At 54.4% G+C, this 20,821-nt stretch overlaps 2 protein-coding genes across 3 annotated transcripts; one reads left to right on the top strand and one right to left on the bottom strand.

Annotated features, from left to right (window-relative positions):
• Positions 1-691: 691 nt before the first annotated feature.
• PARD6A (par-6 family cell polarity regulator alpha) lies at positions 692-5,870 on the bottom strand. 2 transcript variants are annotated; one of them, XM_017824306.1, is made up of 3 exons: positions 5,787-5,870; positions 4,279-4,501; positions 692-1,601 (listed from the first exon to the last, which is right to left on the bottom strand). In XM_017824306.1, the coding sequence occupies exons 1-3, from the start codon at positions 5,847-5,849 to the stop codon at positions 814-816; spliced, it is 1,074 nt and encodes a 357-aa protein (XP_017679795.1). In that variant the 5' UTR covers positions 5,850-5,870; the 3' UTR covers positions 692-813. The 2 variants fall into 2 exon arrangements, with proteins under 2 accessions (XP_017679795.1, XP_017679797.1); XM_017824308.1 differs by having other exon boundaries at positions 692-1,598.
• Positions 5,871-9,170: 3,300 nt separating this feature from the next.
• Positions 9,171-16,776, top strand: HERPUD1 (homocysteine inducible ER protein with ubiquitin like domain 1). The gene is made up of 8 exons (XM_017824263.1): positions 9,171-9,426; positions 10,801-10,878; positions 10,962-11,036; positions 12,135-12,256; positions 12,729-12,851; positions 13,471-13,818; positions 15,019-15,124; positions 15,737-16,776. The coding sequence occupies exons 1-8, from the start codon at positions 9,295-9,297 to the stop codon at positions 15,902-15,904; spliced, it is 1,152 nt and encodes a 383-aa protein (XP_017679752.1). The 5' UTR covers positions 9,171-9,294; the 3' UTR covers positions 15,905-16,776.
• The last annotated feature ends 4,045 nt before the right edge of the window (positions 16,777-20,821 follow it).

Raw genomic sequence — 20,821 nt, 5'->3', positions numbered from 1 at the left:
TTGGTGATGGAGAGGGACTGAGGGTGCTGGGAGCCCCAGGAGGGGCAGGTATGGCCCCCCCACCCCAAGCTTGGGGCTGGAGGAGGAGGATTGAGCTGTGCCACCCCCAGCAGTGTTTGCAGGGCTGAGTGGCAGCCAGGGCACTGCTGCCAGGCCAGGTGTCTAGGCCTCACTGGGGCCACCCAGCACAGCAGCAAAGCCACAACATGTGCCAAGGCCAAGGCTGCCACTCCCAGGCACTGCCACGTGCACAGGGCTGGGGTCCCCACCTGCTGTCCCCTCCTCCCTGCGGTGACACGAACCAGGGACAGGCGTGGTGCTTTCTAGAAAAGGTTTTACTGTCCATTGCAATATATTAATTGATGATGCATATTTCGAGAAAACAATTAAAAATCCCTGCTTGCTTGGAAGGAGGAGCAAGGGGGCTCGGAGGGGCAGTGCCCGGCGCGAGCAGGCGCCGCAGCAGGGCTCGCAGGGATGCAGGTGGTGGCAGTGGGCAGCCCCGCTCCAGGGATGCAGGTGGTGGCAGTGGGCAGCCCCGCTCCAGGGATGCAGGTGGTGGCAGTGGGCAGCCCCGCTCCAGGGATGCAGGTGGTGGCAGTGGGCAGCCCCGCTCCAGGGATGCAGGTGGTGGCAGTGGGCAGCCCCGCTCCAGGGATGCAGGTGGTGGCAGTGGGCAGCCCCGCTCCAGGGATGCAGGTGGTGGCAGTGGGCAGCCCCGCTCCACGCCAGCTGCATCATCACCCTGGTGTCCACATCCAGCTGGGATGAGCAGGAACCCAGCCGGCTGCTGAGTGGCACGGGACCCCACAGCTATAGGGTGAGGAGGGTGCCGTCCTCCCGCCCGCTGCCCCGGCCGGGGCTGCCGTCGTGGCTGCCCAGGGACTGCAGGGAGCCCCGCGAGCTGTGGGGGGACAGGCTGCGCTGGAGGGGTCCGTCCGTGGGGCCCCCATTGGGGCAGCCCCCGGGGATGTAGTGGGAGGCGCTGTCGCTCTCGATGACCAGGTCGCCCTCCTCGTCGCTCTCGGCCGTGCTGTAGTTGCTCAGGTACTGCGAGGCCGGGCTGGGGGTCTGCTGGCTGGGGGTGCTGTCCGTGGACATGCCGGAGCTGCCCGAGGCCTTGCTGCTGCGGATGACGTTGTTGCGCTGGTTGGCCGGCTTGACAGTGATGATGAGGTTGTGGCTGTTGGCCACCATCATGTCCGTCACTTGGTCCAGGGACTTGCCGGCTACGTCGATGCCGTTCACCTCCAGGATCTCGTCGCTCACCGCCAGCAGCCCCGTGCTCTCGGCCAGGCCGCCCTTCACCAGGCGGGAGATGAAGATGCCGGGCACCTTCTCGACGCCCTGCGGGGCCACGCGCACGCTGACGCCGTCGCGGATGTAGAAGCCCAGCGGCTTGTCTGAGCCGTGCTTGTGGAGCCGCACGCGGCGGTGGGTCTCGGGCAGGATGTCCACGTCGATGATGGAGGAGATCTGGCGGAAGTCCTGGGGCATCCCGATGAGGAGGTGAGGCTTGGCCCGGTAGTGCGCGGGGCGCAGCAGCCCCTTCTTCTTCCGCTGCAGGGAGTTGGAGGCGAAGACACTGGCATCAGACTCTGCTGTAGGGAGCAAGGGAGGACACAGGTCAGACACCGCAGCCACCTGGGGATGCGACCGTGTGCCCTTGGCCCCAGGTGTTGGGGGAGCTGGCAGCAAAAGGGCCCCGCTCACAGGTCTCACCGGCTTTTCCTCCCCAGAGCATCACCCTGGCTTTCCCTGCAGCCTGTCTCAGCTGGGGCCCATCTCCTGGGATTACCCATCATACACAGGCCAGGATTAGTGGGATCGAGGCAGTGATTCAGCCTTAATCACACTTTAAGCCAAACTCTGCAGTTTAACACTAGAGCTGCCAGCCCTGATGGCCTGGGAGCTGCAGCCATGCCCCAGTTTGGGTTTGGGGAGAGGGGACACCCCATACGAGGAGTGCTGCAGTGGCAGCAAACTCTCTGAGAGCAAGTCCAACCCTGGGAGCCACCACCAGAGTCCCCAGGCCTCAGTACGGCAGGGCCATCACTGGCATGGGCTGGGGATGGCTGCCACCATGTGCTATAGAACCCTTCCATCCCCAAGGACAGAGACTTCCCAGCTCCCGGAGATCCATCCCAGGGCTGCAGCATCCCCAGGGCCACTGAACATCCCAGACTGATTTATGCCAGTGTCTCTTATGCACCTTCACACAGGGTTTGATGCTCCTCCTGGACCCTGCCCTGGGGCTGCTCTGTGGGGCCCAGCTCCAAAACATCCTCCTTGGCTCCATCCACCAAGAGCTGGGGAGTATCCCCTCGTTCCCCTCTGGTTTCTCCCCATCCCTTTCCATGTGGGAGTCCAGATCTGGATGCTGCATGGTCAGCACATTCCCCACAGTGCCCTCCACCAGCACCCAGATCCCACTCCAGCCTCAGGAGTGCTGGGGATGTCCCCAGGCCCAGGGGACATGGGATTTCTCCCTAGTCAAGCCAGCCTGCCAGGGCTCCTGGCTTATATATATCTTCCTGCACACACAGCCTGGCATATTTTTAGCTCAGGGAAGGGCGGCGGAGGCTTTCCCACAGCTATTTCAGCACACGAGCTCCTCTCCAAGGGGCACAGAGTGGCTGGGCCAGGCAGGTCCAGCACGCCAAGGATGAGCCTGCTGGTGGCCCTGGCAATGTCCCAGGCTCTCCCCTGCCCTTTCCATGAGCCTTGGCCCAGCTAAGGAGGGCCAGTGCCACCGTCCCAGCCAGGATGGCTTCACCCAATGGGGTGATGGCTCAGAGGGGAACCCAACCTTTGCTTTTTGCCCCCTTGCTGCAGGACTGGCTGCTGCAGAGCCCACTGATGGGTGCACACCTACCTACACAGGTGTGCATGGCTCCCCGTGCCCAGCACTGTGAGAGGCTCTGCAGCCACATTCCTCAGCGACCCGGACCGGTTCAACGACAGCCCAGCCTTGGGATGACCTGGATCCATTTTAAATCAGCTGTGACTCACCCAGGGCTTGCTCCTGGCCTCTCTGCACACCTCCCCGTGGTGCTGCCGGCCCCTTGGCCCCTCTCCCGCAGGCACAGCCGGCTGTTGGGGCTTGCTGGTGTTGCCTCCTTGCCCTCCTTATCACACTGCCCACAGTGCCAGGGCTGTGGCTCCTGCCCTCCACACTGTGCCATCTTGGCATGGTCAGTCACAGGCTTTTTCCAGCAGCAGACAAGGTGGCTCTGGGAGCAGGAGCAATGCTCCCACAGCAGCCCTGGCACACCCACCCCTGCTCCAGCTCTCTGTGCCACAGCCTGGATCCAAGCATTGCTCCAGGAACAGGATGGTTTGGCACTGGCAGTGACAGCCCCTGAGCACAACACGGGCTCCAGCAGCCTGGATTGCTGCTGGCCCCACACTGTGTGGCCACAGAGAAAATGCACGTCCAGGGCGTCCCACACCACCCGGATGCAAAAGCCCAGGAAAACTGGCACAGCAGCCAGGGCTGGCCATCGGCATCACCCCTCACCCAGAGACTTTGTACCACTGAGCTAGAAACATGGAATTGCTCTGGATGCTGTGCCAGAGCGAGAAAACTGGGGCTCTGGGTCAGGTTCTGGCTCTGTGCACTGCTGACTGATGATGCTACTAAAGAGAAAACCCTGGTGCTACTAAACCAAGTGGAAGGGGACGGGCTCATTTCCCCTGTGAAGAGAAGTACCCAGAGTGTTTGTCACTGGGAGATTTCCATCCTCGACAGGACGCTGCTATCAGGGCAATTCCATGCACCTGTGCAAGTAAGTGGCTCTCTGGAAATATGCCACTAAGGTCAGGGTAAGCCCATGGGCTGCCAGGGAGGCAGCAAGTCTCTTCCCGACACCTAAAATTCAGCGGCACCCTGAGAGCTCTGCCAAAATGATGGCTGTTGCCTCCTCAGGGCGGGGAACTGGATGGGGCTCCCAGCATAGCGCTCATAGGAATAACACAGGTGTTATCAGGGAGCCCACGCAAACTTGGCTGGAAACCATGACTTCAAAGGGGTGAATTGCAAGGATCTGCCTCTGCTCACCGGGTCGCACAGGGCCGGGCTGGGGCGGGTGCCCCTCGGCTGCCAGGGAGAGCCCACGTGAGTGCCACAGCCCTGGAAGGGCTCTGGGAGCCTCCCAGTGCCACCATCTCCGCACCCATCCACCAAAGCAGTGGCTGGAAGGTATGATGCCACGGGATGTGGCTCATCTCTCCTGATGGGCAGAGCGGATCCAGCGCCCTTCTCCACATCCCACTTACCCTTCTTCTGGATGATGACCCTGAGGAGGGGGTTGGCAGAGGACAGGGCTTTGTGATAGTTGTCATCGTTGTTGATGGGCAGGAGGTCTCCATGGATGTCTGTGTAGCCCAGGAGCACGTCCACCCGTGGGATCTGGTGCACTGTCTGCAGCAGCTGGTAAAAGTCCTGGAAGCTGCCCGCGCCGGAGCGCTTCATGGCGAAGCGGCGGAATTCAGCATCGAACTGTGGAGGAGGAGGAGGAGGAAGAGGAGGACGAGGGTGAGACTGGGCAGGGTTGGCTCTGGCCGGCAGGACTGATGAAGGTAGGGCACCACACAGAGCTGCCCCAGGGCAGGCAGAGCCAGGCACTGCCGGCTCCAGAGCCCAGCAGCACCAAGGCAGCAACACCAGCCGGGCAGAGCTCGTCCCAAAAACAAAGTAAAAGGAGCGAAGGCGTTTTCCTGCCCAAACATCGAAGTGACAGGGTGAGAGAGGTGCCCCCGAGGCAGAGGAAGGACCCTCCGGCTGCACGACCAGCCATGGCAGGCTCTGTGCTGCCGGGAGGCCCTTCCCTGCGACATGGGCACTGCCGGAGCACCTGGTGAGCAACAGCGTTAATTAAAGCCTCCTTCCGTCACGACGAGGGGGAAGCCAATTAAGAACATGCTGAGGAACGCTGCGAGGATGGCGCTGCCCGCGGGGGTCACACCTTGGCTGTTGGGGCAGGCGGTGGCCCCCATGCCCTGGGAAGGAGGGCACACTGCACCCCGACAGGGGTCCCGGACAGGCAAGGGCACAGCTGGGCAAGTGCACAGCTGGATAAGGGTGAAGAAATGGAGTGCGAACATCTGGGTAAGCACGGGGATGGTTGGTGGGCACAGGTGGATGCATATCTGGGTGAGGGCACGCGTCTGGGCAAGGGTGTGCCGAGTGAGCGCACATCTGGATGAGCAGACACGTCTGCAATAGACCACATCTGGGCGAGCGCACAGCCATGCAGGTGTGCACATCTGGACGCACAACAGGGGCTCGCCCCTTGCTGGGGGTGCCCAGCTGTGTGAAGGCATAGCCGGGGGGTGTGCACGCCTCGGCGAGCGCGCACATCTGGGCGAGAGCACATCTGGGCAAGGTGTGTCCCCGGGGTGACCGCGCACCCAGCGCACCCGCACCGGCGGGGCCACCCTGCACACGGGAGCTGCCGGCGCGGCTCACCGGCGCCCTGCGCATCTGGCGGGCGCTCCGCCGCGGCGCTCCCACGGCCGCGCCGAGCGATCCCGCGGCCCCGCAGAGCGCACGGTGGCGGGACGCCGCGCCCCCGGGCCGGGCCGGGCTCGGGGAGGCTCCGTGCAGCGCCGCCGCAGCGCAGCGGAGCGGAGCGCCCGCACGGCCTGGCTGCCGCGCCGCTCCCCGGTGCGCGGTACCCGCCCCACGTGTGCCGCCCGGCGCGGGGGCGACGGCGCCCGGTGGCGACCCGGCGGAACCGGCACCGACATCGGCATCACCGGCGCCGTGCCCGGCGGGCGCTTACCTTGCTCTTGACCTCGATGACGGGCTCGGCGGAGCGCGCGGGCGTGCGGTGGTGCTTGGCCATGGTGCGGGCCGGGCCGGGCCGCGGGGCCGCGCCGCCACCGCCGCTCCCGCGGCCACGGGGGATTTTCACCGGCCATGACGTCACCGGCGGGCCGGCCGGGCCCCGCCGCGCCATTGGCCGGGGCCGCGCGGGGGGCGTGGCCCGAGGGCTCCTGACAACGTCGCCGTGGTAACGGGGGCGGGAGCGGGCGGGCGGCAGGACCCCCGTCCCTGTCTCCAGCCCTGTCCCTGTCCCCAGCCCCGTCCCTGTCCCCAGCCCCGTCCCTGTCCCCAGCCCCGTCCCTGTCCCCAGCTCCATGCCCGACACCTCGGCCCCGCCCGGCCCGGGCACCGCTCCGCTTGCCAACGGGACGACGCCGCGCTGGGACGGCAGCGGGCACCGCGCCGGTAATCCCAGGCGTCCCATCGCTATCAAGAACCTCTTTAGCGGCAAAGTGAAGCCAACAGCATGTCCAGCACCCCCACTGCATCCCCACGAGTGTCACCGGCGGAAGCCTTGGCCCCACCTGGGGATATCCCGGTGTTTCCCCATGCTGGTGGAGGGCCCTGCCTCTCCCATCGACCCGGCACTGCTGCTCCCTGTGCCACCGTTTTGGTGGCCTTTGGCAGAGGCACCTCTGGTAGCAGAGGACAGTTTCCAGCTGTGCCCTTCATTTCCTACCTGCTGGTTAAAGGTTCCCTCCAGTTTTTCTCCCCTGTCTGGCAGGAGAGTTTTGTGCCGCCCTGGAGCAGCACAGGCCAGGGAAGGTTCACTATTTCGGGGATGAGTTGCTTTACTGAGTGGTGGAACAACCGAGTGAGAGGATGAGAAATGCTCGAGTTCACTGGGTGTGCATCAAAGCCTCGCTGTGCCTATCCCAGCACCAGGTCGCCAGGACATGTAGCCAGAGCACATCTCCTCAGTGCTGCTGGGCTGTGTCCACAGGTACCCTCAGGATGTGGCTCCAGCAGAACTGTCCCTGCTCAGGCACCGAAACATCCAGGGACAGGCAGGCAGCCCCTTCCCTGCAGACCCCACGGCGGAGCTGGAGCACACTGAGAGCTGCCGGCACCGGGGTCACCAGCACTGATCCAGACCAAAGTCTTGTTCATGGTCTCCAAGGAATCTTGGAGCCAAAGGGGCCATGACAGAAGCGCCATGAAATGTTTTTTAAAGCCAGACACCTAATGAGCACAGCACTTCCAACAGAATGAAATAATTGAACTGAGTCCAAAGAATCAGCCTGGCTTGTCTGGATCACACCCCCCTTTGACCCTCGCTCTATCCCAGCCCACGGAGCAACCTTTGGATGGCACAAAATTGCATCAGACCCCGGCTTTTAAACAGAGTAATTGTGCTGAGGTCAGAGAGATAATCCTGATTTACAACAGAGTTAATATTTACGCAGGCACTGGTGACAAAAGAAGCTTGCAGCTCTTCATCTCCAATTTTGGTAAATCAGGGTTAATTGTTCAGCAGGACCGTGGGGTGACGTGCTGGTCACACCTTCTGCTTTGTGGCATGGCTCCAAATCTGCTGCCACAGAGAGAGTTAAGCTAAGCAGACAGTATCAGGGCAGGCATTTGTTTTGCTTCAGTCCTAGGAGCTCTGAATCAGTCTCTGGAACTGGAGCATGTGGTACCAAATGTCCAGACGTGCCCACTGACTCCAAATCCACCAGTTCTTGGCTGCTCTGGGTGAGGGCAGTGAGGGCCTGACTCTCCAGGGGGCTTAGCATGCCCAGGCTTGGAGTGGGGCTGCAGAGGTTTAGCACTCAGGTAGGTGGTTCCTCCAGCCCCTGCTCCAAGCCAGGTCAGCACTGGGTTCAGGTAGGTTTGTCCAGCACATTCCTGTGAATAGGCAGTTTTCCCAGCAATGGCTCGGGCAGGGGATGGGCAGTGGGCAGCTCAGGTGAGCTCTGCCCCTCCTGCCTGTGACAGGGGGGAGAAACACAGGAGCCTGAGCTCATGGCAGACTGGCTGTGGCTACAGAGGCTCACCTGGTCCATTGGCCAGCAACTGCACAGGGAGTCCCAGCAAAACACAAACTCAGAGCCTGAGATCCTGGTTTTACTCTGACATCTCCACAGCCTTACCCTGTCCCTGCCATCCACAGGAGCCCTCTGGGCACTCCAAGCAAAGGCTACAACCAAGTGAGCAGAAAAGTCACCTTGATGCTATTGGGGGACATTGTCAAGGGTGGCCCTGGACACTGCGTTTGCCTTTCTTTCCCTCTTCCATTGCCATTAGGAGCTGGGGGTCAGGAATCATAGCCTGTGCCAAAGGAGCAAGAGGAGCACAGAGAGGGCAGAGCAGGCAGGAGCACAGCCTCAGTGCTGCCTGTGGGATGTAACAGAGGAATGGGCTCCGATGGCGTTGTCCACCCTCACAAGGATGTACCCTGGCAGCCGTGGAGGGTTCGTCGGACCAGACCCAGGCTCAGCTCATTTCTTTATGATTTTGTTTTCTCGGCGGCAGTGCCCCGTGGCTCAGCTCTTCCCCGGGGAGGATGATGCACCCCCATGTCTTCTCTGGCTGCAAAACCCGGTGCTGGCTGCGGACTCATCCGTGCCTTCGGGCAACAGGTCTGGCTGCCAAGGAACAGTGAGCAGCTCCCGAAACACGCAGAGTAAATAAATACCTGGTGCCGAGATATAAAACTGCTTCTCGTATCCCTACGGTTTGGTTTCAAAGGACGCGAAAACCCCCTCCTGGTGCACCGGGATCATTACCACTGTTTTTCCCGATGCTTGGTCGCATCTCAAAGGAAGATGGGCGCGAGGAGGACGACTCAGAAGCTCCTGGTCCACATTTGCACGTCTTTTTATTTTTTTTTGTCAGTAAAAATTTCATTAATTATGAAAAATAATAACTGCACACTCCTTTTGGCCCCGCGCAGAAGCGCGGCGTGTCCTGTCCCCGCAGAGTCAGCAGCAAACCCGCTGAGGCAGCTGCGCAGATCTGATAAAACAACCACAGGGTGAAAAAGGGGATGTTTCACCTGGACCAGGCAGGGTGCAGCACCTGCCAGGGCCCCACAGAGCTGTGCTGCCCCGACGGGCGGAGGGGAGAGGGAAGAGCGAAGCCAGGGGGTCTCTAAAAACAGTGTTGCTGCTGGGGCTGACGTTGTGGAGGGCGGGAGGACAGTGGGCACAGAAGGGACAGCGGAGACAGCAGCACAGTCCCTGCACGGCCGCCATCCCCTTACGGTCCGGGCGGGGCGTAGCACGGTCCCCATGGTGACGCTGTAACCCCGCCCCTCGCCCGGCACCGCCCAATCAGCGCCCCCGCCTCCTCGCGGCGGAGCACGCGGGGCCCCGTCCCATTGGCCCACGTAGAAGTCCCCGCCCCCTCACCCGCCACGTCGAATCAGGTGCAGCCACCGCGGCCCTGCGGCGGGGCGGGCCCCTATAAAAGCCTTCCCGGAGGGAAAACGCCGCCGCCGCCCGTCCTGTCCCGTCCCCGTCATGGAGGAGCCGCTGGCGCTGCTGGTGCGGAGCCCCTCGGGGCGGCACGACGACCTGCGGCTCCGCGCCGTGCCCGCCTGGACCGTGCGCCGCCTCAAGACCGAGCTGCGCCAGCTCCTGCCCGACGCGCCGGTGAGTGCGACACCCCCCTGCCCGCCTTCCCCTTCCCGCAGCCCCGCCGGGTGGGGGTACCGGGTCCCCGCGGGACAGCGACGAGAGCCCCCGTGGGACTCCTGTGGGGCTCCTGGGGCTGTCACCTGTCCGCCCCCCCGTCCCAGGGTGTCCCGGTCCCGGCACCTGAACCCCCCTGCCCCGGGGTGTCCCGGGCCCGGTTGCATCAGCCTCGGGTTATTTTGGGACTCGGTCTGTGGCTCGGCCGCGGTTAATCATTAACCGCCCTCCCGGGACGGCGTGTCCTGCGGGTGTTTAAAGACGTCATCGCCGGCGGGAGGCACCGGGCTGTGCCGGTGAGCGCCGCACCCACCGGGAGCAGCGAGCGCGGAGCCTCCTCCGGCGGGGTTTGGAGGCTGTACCCGCCGAGCGGGAGGCACAGCGGCGGGACGGGGCTTGTGCGGCTGTTCGGGGTTGAAATGCAGAAGTGTCGCTGCCCCCTGAGCCGCAGGACTCGAGGGCTGACACGTGAGAGCTGCTGGAGCAGCTGCGCCCCGTGACCCGCTGCTCCCACGGGAGGCGTCCCCGCAGGAGGGGGTGTGCTCTTCACGGGGTCAGAGAGGTTGGAAAAGACCTCCAAGATCGTCAAGTCCGACCTTTGGCCGAACACCACCGTGCCCGCTAACCCGTGTTGTGAAGTGCCATGTCTGCTCATTTTTTTGAAGACTCCCAGGGACTGTGACTCTACCCCCTCCCTGGACAGCCCGTTCCAATGCTTAACCACTCCTTCAGCGAAGAAATATTTCGTAACATCCTGAGCCTGCTCTGGCGAGCCTAAGGCCGTTTCCCCCTGTCCTGGTGCTTGTTGCCTGGGAGAAGGTCTGACCGCCTCGTGCTTTTGCCCTGCTCTCCAGGGAGTGAGGTGACTGCCCAGAAATGGGCTCTGGGCCTGCTGTGCTGCAGGGGGACAGCTCCAGGTGAAGAGCTCCTGGGACTCATTGGATGGGCTGTAACAGATTTACAGCTCTCAACAGATTTACAGCTCTCGTGCTGATCAGATTGGAGGGAACTCCAAACCTGTTTCTGGGAAACACAAATGTTTTTGTCAGGATTGTAAAAGAGATGGCACGTAACCAAGTCCTTTGCCAAAGGGGCTTTATATCCTCCTGCTGGTTTAGACCCCACTCAAGTAATTTAGACGTCACTCAAGTAATGTCACACTTGGGCGTTCAGTTGTGCACATCTAAATTCAGCTAAAGTGACCAATTCCCTCTGCCCCTTAATGTGTGGGGTACTCCCAGCTCCCTGCCTCTTGTCTGGCTGTAAGTTGTGTCAGTAGTTCTTGTGTGTGCTTGGCAGAGAAGTCATCCTACTCTTTGTTTTCTTTCTTCAAAGCCTGAAGAGGACCAAAAGCTGATTTATTCTGGGAAGCTGCTGCTTGATCATCACTGTTTGAGAGAACTGCTGCCAAAGGTATAAAAAATATCTTTTGCCATGTGCTGAAATATATCAAGAGAAGTGATTTTTTTTTAACATGTTTTCCCTTACATTTTTAGCATGAGGAATTGCATGCTCTTCATTTGGTGTACAAATTCAAGACTCCTGCAAATGTGCAAGAAACCAAATCAGAGGTACTTAAGCTAAGTTAACAAGCTGCTCTGAATCTTGGGACTCTAACTAAAAATGAGAAGTGTTGAATGGCCATTTTAAAGTTCTGGTACTGCAGGTTTTCCCTGTTAATTAGCAGCAGTATGAGTTTGTGATACTTTGTTTAGGAATGTGAGAATGTATTTGGATTAAGCTGAGTAAAAAAAATTGACTCTACAATTCATCAGTAAAGATTCTCATGACATCTGTTAAGAAATATGAGAACTATCATGTAGTTGTAACACACTGCTCAGGGGAGAAACGCTTTCTGGTAAATTCATTTTTAGTAAATAGAATATGACTTGTCATGTTCCAGGCTCTCTTAGACTGAGCTTGTGGGCAGAACGCACAGAAGTTGGGGAAGTGGTTCTGATCTGTATGGGGAAGGAAGAAAGCTGAGAGCTCGGACACTTTAACTGCTCTCATTAATGACTCATCTTTGGCTTCCTCTCTACAGGCTGAACCTTAGAGCTTGAACTTAGTACTTACTGTTTTCAAGTGCAAATGGCCAAACCCAGTCCTTACTTTGAAGTGGGTGGGCAAATGTTTCTAGACGTGTGTTCCTGTTGCCCATTATAGGCAATTTGAGCTTACCCTACCAGTGCTTGGTGGTTGCTAGAGGTGAGCCAACTTTGGCTGGATATTATACAGATTTATCACCACAGAACAGCTCTTGAACTCTGTGTACAGCAGGTGGTGCATGCAAGTACAAACTTGCCATAATAAAAAGCCAAACTGCCTTGCGTGCAGTTTCCTCTGTTCCCTCTGATTACATTTTTATAACCAGATGGGCACTGAATGTGTGCAGGAGAAGTAATAAGTACAGTGTAGATCTGGTGAAAGGGAAGAGTAACATCAAGTCAATTTTGCATCCCAGTCATTTTTTTTTAAAGGAGCTTTAAAGTACTGTTGGAGGTGGTGCCCAAAAGCAGTGTCAGCGCTGAGTGGTGCCATGCAGGGTTAAGTGTGTGAGCTGGGTTAGGAGTGTTAAAAAAAGAACGTATTCTGGGTGATGTAACCTTTTTGCATAAGGTGTGTGTGGTGTCCTGAGTGAACCTCACTGGCTGCACTGTTCTCTCTAGGTTAAAGCTGATCAGCCCAAGTCGTCACCAGAAGCCAGTCAGGAACCATCTGTATCTTCCTCAAATGGTGGAAGATTGAATTGCTCTTCAGGTGGCCAGTCTTCAGCAGAAGCCAGTAATGGGTAAGTACATTTTTATGTACATAAGTAAGATTTAAAATGTTGTGTTTGTGTTTGGATACCAGCTCCTTATGCCACACATACTGTCTTACGTTCACAGAACATGGGCCAAATATGAGACTATATATAAAAACTTTAGAGGACATAGAATAATTGGGGTTGGAAGGGACCTTTAAAAGCAAACCTCAAGTCATGAGGGGCACCTTCAACTAGATCAGGTTGCTCAGAGCCCTGTCCAACCTGGCCTTGAACACACCCAGGGATGTGGCATCTAAAGGAAAATGCACTGCTCTGTTAGTTGAAAATCTTCCTTTTATTCACATGGGTAAAGATGCATCTCTAATATTCTAGAAGGAAGAATCAGTTTTCCATCTCAATGCACGGAATGGCAGAACCTGTTTACATTGTTCTGTAATAAATTACTCTTGCTGTTTGTCCAGTGTTTGCTAATGAATGTGTTCAAATTTTGACCAAGGCTGGAAACGACTCGGCATCCCTTCCAGAGTGTGGCTCCCGGCTTCTCTGCTTACACAACCTACAGCATGCTGCAGATGTCGTGGTTCCAGCAGATCTATGCAAGGCAGTACTACATGCAATAGTAAGTGTTCTGTCCTAAGCTACCAGTAGGAAGGAGAAACTGTAATACAAGAAGTTGAGAGCTCCTGGCAGTTCTTCCTCTTTTGATGGTGTTTGGAGACTCTTTTTCTTTGGAACTTGTGCTGAATGGTGAGGGAATGCACCTCTAACTGCCATGTGGTCTCTGTTGCTGTTCAGGCCACTGATTCTGAGTCTCGCCCCCTGCAGATCTCTGACTGATCAGGAGGGCAGGAGTCTCCAGAGAAAATGTAATCCTGCTGATGAGCCTTAGCTCTTTTTTTGACTGCTCCAAGTAGCACGCAGCTGCTTTGACTGGAGATTGGTGACAGAGGTCAAGCTGAGACTGGCAGAAGGCTTTTAGGCAGATTGCTCTAAATTTTTTTGTGAAGTATTGATGTTATTCATATAGGGGAGTGTGCCTGGTTTGACTGGCTGAGGTCACTGTACAGCTCTAATGGGTAGAACTAAAACTTTTTAACCCTCCTGTAGCCTTTAAACTTGATGCTTTCTGCTTGCATGTGATGACTCTGTTCTTAAAGACGGACAGATTTTTCAGTGCCTGTGTTAAGTGTGAAAAGATTTGACTAAGCCTCATTCTGTACTCTGCTCTCTGGTTCCAGCTTGGCTTCTACTGCTGCATCTGGTGACCCATCCCATGCACAGCGTTCTCAGGAGATACCAGTGGCACCAGTGACACCTCCAGCTCCTCTCCCAGACCCATTTCCTGCACAGAACCAGCCTGGGAACCAGAATGCTGCTGCCCAGGTTAACGCAGTGGCCAACCAGAACCTGCGGATGAATGCCCAAGGGGGTCCTCTCGTGGAGGAAGAGGAGGAGGGTGGCAATCGGGACTGGCTGGACTGGCTCTACTCAGCAACACTGTTATATGTTTTTGTCAACATGGTCTATTTCTACTCCAGTATCAGCAGACTCCTCCTGGTTATGGGCGGCACCTTTCTGATGTATCTGTAAGTGTATGGGATGAATATTTACTCTTCAGAAGCGTTCCACTGAAGTACTGAGCTCAGTGCTGCGCTCAGCTACCTCACCACTTGTACCTGGAAAGGGCCAACCACTCCTCTGTCGTGGTATAACTCAGTATTTAGCAAAAATATAAGTGCCTGTGCCTGGATTAAATGAAGAATGTGGCTGATAGCAGGTGATCTCCCTGGGGTTTTGTACTGATGCTTCTGGGGTGGCTGGCTTTCTATTTTAGAAAAACTACTTAAAACCAAAGTAGCTCCCAGTATAAAGCCCCAGCAACTTGGCAGTGTAGAACAGACAGACCTGTAGGTTCAGTGTAGAAAATGACAGTTGTTTCTTGGGAAAAAAGTCATTGAAGTCTGGGAAGAGGGTCTCTCACCTGCTGTTTCAATCATGCACTGATGTGGGTTTTTCTGTTGTGTGTTGCCTCTCTGGAGAGCAGATCAGACTGAACTGAATGCAGTGTCCTGAAATGCCTTTGAACCTCTCTGTGGGGGGAAAAACCCACAATAATGAGTGGGCCCTCAGCTGCCATACTTGGGATGTCTTGTCTGAGAAAGATAATCTGTCCTCTAAAATTCTCTGATACCAGTAAAGCAAGTGGTGTAGGCCTCTGAATTCCTGTTGGTAGGTGTAGGAGTTAAAACTGGAGCAGCTCTTCCAACATCTATGCAGACTTGGAGAGTGAAGGTTAATTGTTTCATTAAGTCTCTAAATTTTACTGTTGATATTTCTGAGGTGTAACTTGGAACAACTTATCTTGTGGGTTACAAGGTGCTGTAGGGACACAGACCTTCTGACGAGGTCTGTACTTTTTGTGAGATAGTGCTGGTTTTCTATATTCTTTGTCATGCCCTTTTTTTAGGGTGAGTACAGAGAAGTTATCCAGGGTTGTACAAACATGGTAATCAAGCAGGCTCTTTGTACCTCCAGCAGAATGCTGGGTGCAGATCTGGATGTAGTGCTGCTTGCTTGGAATGGGAGCAGATGCTCCCCTTCCCCTCCAACCCCATGGTTTGCTGCGAACTGGAGGCTTTGAAAGTACTAAAATGGGTCAGGGCTGAAAGACCTTAATATGCTGAACTTGTTGCCAGCAGCTCTGAGCAGTCAGATGTGGAGCTGTTGGTGTAACAGGAGGGAGTAATGTTGAAACAACGTTAATTAAAATCTGTTGCCTTCCCCAGGCACCACGCTGGATGGTTCCCATTTAGGCGAAGACCAGTTCAGCCCTTCCCAGGCAATGTTCCTCCTCAAGCTGCTCCAAACCAGGACCAGAACAATAACTTAGAGGTATTGTCTTGCTGTATTTTTAAACCATAGGAATGAAACCCTGTCAAGTTTCACTTTTGGTTTATTTATTATGTGTAGCAAAAGCTTCCCTCTAAACTTGTATAAGAAACTGTCTTCCATGGGGGAATAATTTGCAACTGAGTCCTCCACTGGTGTAGTGTATTCATTCCTTTGTTCTACAAAATACTTCAGACTGAATGTTATCTTTTGGTTGCTTCTGTCCTTTAGGAAGTTGTAATGGAGAGTGGTCTGTCACAGTCTGTAACTGAGAACAGGGTTCAGACTACACCTCTGTAGGATTTGGGTCTGCAAACAGTGTGTGAGTCTTGCATTTCGAGCTGACGCTTCTGGTTGATGTCAGTGAAAGTTAGTTGGCTGTAAATACATAATTCACCTGATCTGGTGCTGCATGTCTGTCCTAGACAGTGTTTTTGGACACACAGTGAGGGTTAACCAGTGTGCAGCTTGGTTTTTTGACTTTGTGTCTGGGGATACTTAGAAGATTTTATATTCAGACAGTGACACTTGGGCAACAAAACCTGCTATTTGATCCCTGATTCTTGTAATGCGTTTCTGAAACTCTCATTTACCAAATATCCTTTACTTTGGCAGGGAGGAAATGCAGGCAGAGCAGATGCATCCGAGGCACCTCCCGATGAGGGACAGGCTTTACAAGAACTGCAGCAGGCTAATCCTTCACTTATGAGCACAGCCTGGGTGTTTTTCAAGACATTCTTTGCATCCCTCCTTCCAGAAGGGCCTGGAGTGACCCAGAACTGATTTGTCACCGATCTGCTTGTCTTGAAACTGCAGTGGGCACCTGAGACAATCCGATACCAACTCCAAACCAGACGTGGAAGGCACTTCCTCTGGCTTTCACTGGCCAAGCAAATAAAGCTGCAAAGAAGCCTTACGTCGTTACAACCTAGAGACTAAAATGCTTGTCCTCATTCCAAAGAACTTTGTTCCACAGCATTTATTAGGTACCTGTGTAGAGGCTTGGCGTTGTGAACTTGTGCACTAAATGCACAGGCTCCGAGCGGGTGTGCAAAAATGTTAGAGAAGCAAATTGCTTCTTCTGTGCAACGTGATTCCTGTTGGAATGTTTCAAATGCTATTTTAATTACACTGAGTGTAGGATCTCAAAAAGAAAAAAAAAAATTTTTTTGCTAGATATGCATTAGCGGATTTTTAGGGAAAATCCATTGTTAAATTGCTTCAACCGTATTTTTAATTTTCTTTGTAAATATTTTCCTATGAAGGATGTGTTGTGCAATCTCCTTGTTGGACAAAGTGGAGGACTGTAAGACAGTAACCTGGATAAGCAATTACCTCAGTGGAGCTGCAGACTGAATGTCACGTTGCCAAATTCAAGTAGTTTAAACTCAAGGTTTAATTCTCCTCCTACCCCCCTCTACCCCCACCGCCAAATAATGGGAGAAGAGCGTGTTCAGGTCTGTGTAGCAAAAGGTGTAAACTTTATTATGTAAACTTCACTCCTTTTGGATGCAAAGTCGAAGTAGTCTAATATCTCTATTCAACTTTGCATCCTCATTCCACTGTGTCTCTCCTGTATTATTTCATTGTGTCCCCTTTCATTTCTGATATGGTTAAGGGCTGTGATTCCAATAAAATTTGCAGGCATTTATATCTGCATTTGTGTACACCCTACAGCAATTGGAAGACTACCTGTGCAAAGCACAGGATGTGCTCTTGCTTTGTTTCGTCATGGAAAAATTATGAGTTGGGATATGAGGGGCAAAGATGCTTGCAGAGCCTTAAACTCAGTTCCTTGCCTGTGTTCTCCAGCAGCCTTCAGCAGTGCCTTGGGTAGCTTGTGTTTGCTCACTGACAGTGGCTGACACGAATGGCCACGGGCAGGAAATTCCACAGGTATTTGGAAATTTTGACCTCTTGAGCTCTGTATGTGACTGCTGGTGGAGTTGCAACACACTGTCTTGGCCCAGGGTTTTAACTTAGCTTGAAATGTGCTGTCCAGGAACAGCTGCCACTCATGGAACTTGGAATGCTTTTCCTCAGTGTTGCCTGCACTTGGCAGGGCAGTTTGTTTAGGAGTGTCTCATCAGGGCTGACATGCATGAGTTGGTACAAGCAGTTGTAACTGCTTGATCTTGCCACTTCAGGCTGATGTTAGACATGGTTTGTTGGTGTTTTCCTGTGGTAGGGAGCTTAATCCTAGTGGTGTTTTTGCTTTGAGCAATTCCTTTTCCAGCTCTATTACTGAGTTGATTTCCTGCCACATCTTCAGTTTGCTGGAGACTTTTGGAAGATGGGTAGGACAATGGTAAAATACTCTTTAAATATTTAGAATTAAGTAATTTGAGATGAGGTGAGTTTTGTTAATTCAGGTATATCCTGCATAAGCCTTTGAGGATGTTCTTGGAGGAGATGCCCCCTCTTTCTTGCCTTGCTGGTGCTCTGACTGTTCAGATGCCACTCTGGGAGTTGCAGATGGTGAACAAAGGCATCCCCAGAGTTGTGTGCCCTCAGGCTGTGTCCCTGTGCCCTTTGGTAGGCACAGGGTGGGTTCCAGGTGACAGCTCTCACTGCAGCTGCATCCTGAGCCACTGCACTGGGGGGATCCCACAAGTGTTTTGTGGATGATGGAGTTTTGGTTTTGGGTTTTTTTTCCATTTAGAGTGTAGCAAACAATCACTCAGGTGTCTTGGCAAAGCGCCCACATCAACTGAGCTGTGCCTGTGCCCAATATTGGCAGGAGAGGGGATTTCCTGGCAGCCAGGAATAAACTGGGTATGGTTTAGGCAGCAAGCACATAGTGCTGGATTACTTGCAAAACCTCTAATCTGACAGCAAAACATCTGTTGTTGTCCTGAGGCTTTTGCTGCTCCCATGAGCAGGCAGATTGGTTTAAAATTAGTTGGAAAACTAGTGATGTGTAGCTAATGCCACTGGAGGGGTGCAGTGAGGCTCCTGGGCCTCTGAGTGTTTCCTTAATGGCTCAGTGAAAGGCATGACCTCTGCCACTGGGTGGAGGGAAGCTGTGAGTGCAGCAGAGGACATGTAATGTGGAAGTAAATGCTGTATAATCCTGCAGAGGCAGCTGCCAGCGGTGCACCCGGGCAGGAGCACCAGGATATGAGAGAGCAGTGCCTGGCTGAGGGCTGTGAACATGTTACTGATCCAGCCAGCCTGGTGTTACATGGAGCTGGGAGTCCGAGGTGGCCCTAACCCCTGCCACTAATCCCCAACCAGTGGAGGCCTCTGTTTTGCCTGAGACAGGCTGGGAGCAAGCAGGGATGGCTGAAGTGTGGAAGGAACTGTGTCAGCTCAGCCTGGAGGGATGGCAATGCAAACAGTGAGGTATGTAAGGAGGGATGGCAAGGAAGGGGATACAGCCTGCAATGCCAGCTGTGGGTGACAGCACGAGCCTGAAGGGGAGGGAATCCAGGTCAGACACCAGAAAAAAATGAGCCTTGAATCTTCCAGAGCAAAGCTACTGAAAGAGCATAGGAATTCCAGAGAGGTTTTCTGGGAGTAACTTCTGTGCCCTGTGCCGGGATGGAATCTGCAGAGAACAGAAGGGGCCTTGAGGCTGTGGGTTTAGGAGGTTGGGTTTGTCTTGGCTCACACTTCAAGCTGTGTCGTTCTGCTGCTGGTTTAGCTCCTCTGCACACTCGTGAGCACAGCTACACAGAGGTGTGCTAGAGCAGCTCTGCTGCAGAGCTGTACCTGGTCAGGTCAGGTGCAATCCTGTGCAACCTGAGGCTTTTTGTGTGGGATTCCCCGAGAGCAGGCGGGTTGTGCAGCAGTGACAGTCCACAGGGTGGCAAAGTGAGCAGCGGGATAAAGCCAATCCCTCTGCTGTCGTGTGTCCTGATACGCTCTGGCAGCTTGTTCGGGTTGAGAGCAGTTCTCTGTCCTTGCTGAAAAACAAGTCAGGGGAGAAATGAAGTCTGTTCTTCTCAGGCATTTTTCTTGTTGCAGAAACTCCCAACAGGCTGCTTACTTGGGAAACCACTGAAGTCCTGTTTGTCACCGTGGATATGCTCCTGTCCTCCACTTGTGGAACATAAATCTCATGAGAAGGAGGTTGCTGCTGAGCAGATAAGCTGTGGATGATGGGGTGTGGGTGTGTGACTTCCTCTCTTCTCTGAAGAGCTGTTTCACTTGTGCACGTGCTTGTTCCTGTTCTCAGAAGCCAGGGACATCCCAATAGCTGTGCACTTGCCCAGCTGAGTGTTACAACCTCCCTCTGGTCTTTGCCCTGTGATCCATCTCTGGCTGTGAGGCTGGTGGGATTTGCAAAGCTGTGCATCCAAAGGGTCTCTCTCCTCCGAGGCCATCCCAGCGCTGTTCCCCCATTGCATCACCAAACACTCCAGCTGCATCTTCATCACCTCACCTCAGCCCCTCTGCTTCATAAGAATAGCCCTTGAAATGTCTGCTAGTATTTAACGTGGTCTGAATATCAAAAGGAATGAGATCATAGAGGTGACCCAGTGCTGTTGTACAGCCTGGTCCCAAACCTGCAGTGAGGGGCTTGGGGTCAGTTCATACTCAGCTGCCTGCCTGGGAGGGTTGGGCAAATCCTGGGAAATGCTGCTTCTGGGCCCATGTCTTGTGCCTGCTCAAGTGGCCTCTGCTGCTGAAGAACCATCCCAATTTCTTATATTAGCACTGAAAGTTGTATTTGCTGATCTTTCAGTGTGGATTTGGCAGTGCAGGATCAGTGCTGCAGAAACACAGCTGGCTGTGCTTCCAGCTCCAACCCAGCTGCCCTGGGCAGCCCTAGTCGTGAAAAGCCTGGGTTGACCCCGGGCCACCTGTGTGTACCAGCTTATTTTTTCATTTTTGGATGTTGTTATGGATGATACTGTTATGGAAGAGAAGGAATTGAGTTGATTTCAGGAGAATTTGGTTGAAAACCATGTGAAATCTTATCGGTCAAAAAACCTTCTTGGGTGGCTTACCTGCCCAGCCTGTGAAAACCTCACCATTCACAAACAGGAGATTGTGAGGGGTTTGTTTTTGTTTTTTTTTTTTTTGGTTTGGTTTGGTTTGGTTTTTTGTTTGTTTTTTGTTTTTTGTTTTTTTGCTGCCTAACACCCAAGCCTGTCATGGTCATAACTTTTAACTGTGAGAAATAATCTGACTGGGGTATAGATGGAGCCCTGCTAGGAAGGGTCAGTGGATTTGGTCCTTGGAGCTGCAGTGGGGTATCCCCCTTGGCATCAGGACATCATCAATGGAAACTGAGGCTGAGAGCCCTTGCCTTATTTTGTGATTGCACATTCTATGTTACTCTTCCTAAAACCTTGCGAATTTTTGAGTTAGTTGGGTTGTACCAATTCCACTCGACATCACGAGGCTGTATTCAAATGTTGGGAGAGCTTTAACTGGTTTTTAAAAAAATCTTGGTTTAATATGTTATTTGTCTGCATTTTGTAAGCCTCTAGGAAAGATGGGAGCAGTGGTCTTGGGCTGACCCTCCTGCCAGCCCTGGGCTGAGCTGCTGTGTAAGTCCTGGCAGTGGTGCTGGAGCCCATCCTGCTGACAGAGCAACGTGGGGACAGGGTACCTGGAAGGCTCTCTCAGGAAGCAGCTGCAGGGTAGCACCAAATGTTTGGGTCACAAACAATGCAGCACAAAGATTAATGGCACTGTGATGTACCTCTGCCCTGGACAGCGTGGGGAAAAACAACCTCAGTTGTAGGA

Source organism: Lepidothrix coronata, unplaced genomic scaffold, assembly GCF_001604755.1.
Source record: "Lepidothrix coronata isolate B3197 unplaced genomic scaffold, Lepidothrix_coronata-1.0 Scaffold110, whole genome shotgun sequence".
Taxonomy (NCBI): Eukaryota; Metazoa; Chordata; class Aves; order Passeriformes; family Pipridae; genus Lepidothrix; species Lepidothrix coronata.
Note: the sequence above shows the minus strand (reverse complement) of the source record. Positions and strands in the feature narration are given on the sequence as shown.

What these genes read in the sequence shown, in the direction of transcription:
- HERPUD1 (XM_017824263.1), top strand. Translation starts at nt 9,295, where the DNA reads ATGGAGGAGCCGCTGGCGCTGCTGGTGCGGAGCCCCTCGGGGCGGCAC. An exon ending in TCAGCAGAAGCCAGTAATGG is followed by an intron (nt 12,257 to 12,728) that starts GTAAGTACATTT and finishes ATTTTGACCAAG; the next exon opens with GCTGGAAACGACTCGGCATC. An exon ending in ACCAGAACAATAACTTAGAG is followed by an intron (nt 15,125 to 15,736) that starts GTATTGTCTTGC and finishes TTACTTTGGCAG; the next exon opens with GGAGGAAATGCAGGCAGAGC.
- PARD6A (XM_017824306.1), bottom strand. Translation starts at nt 5,849, where the DNA reads ATGGCCAAGCACCACCGCACGCCCGCGCGCTCCGCCGAGCCCGTCATC. An exon ending in TCATCGAGGTCAAGAGCAAG is followed by an intron (nt 4,502 to 5,786) that starts GTAAGCGCCCGC and finishes CCTCCTCCACAG; the next exon opens with TTCGATGCTGAATTCCGCCG. An exon ending in GGTCATCATCCAGAAGAAGG is followed by an intron (nt 1,602 to 4,278) that starts GTAAGTGGGATG and finishes TGCTCCCTACAG; the next exon opens with CAGAGTCTGATGCCAGTGTC.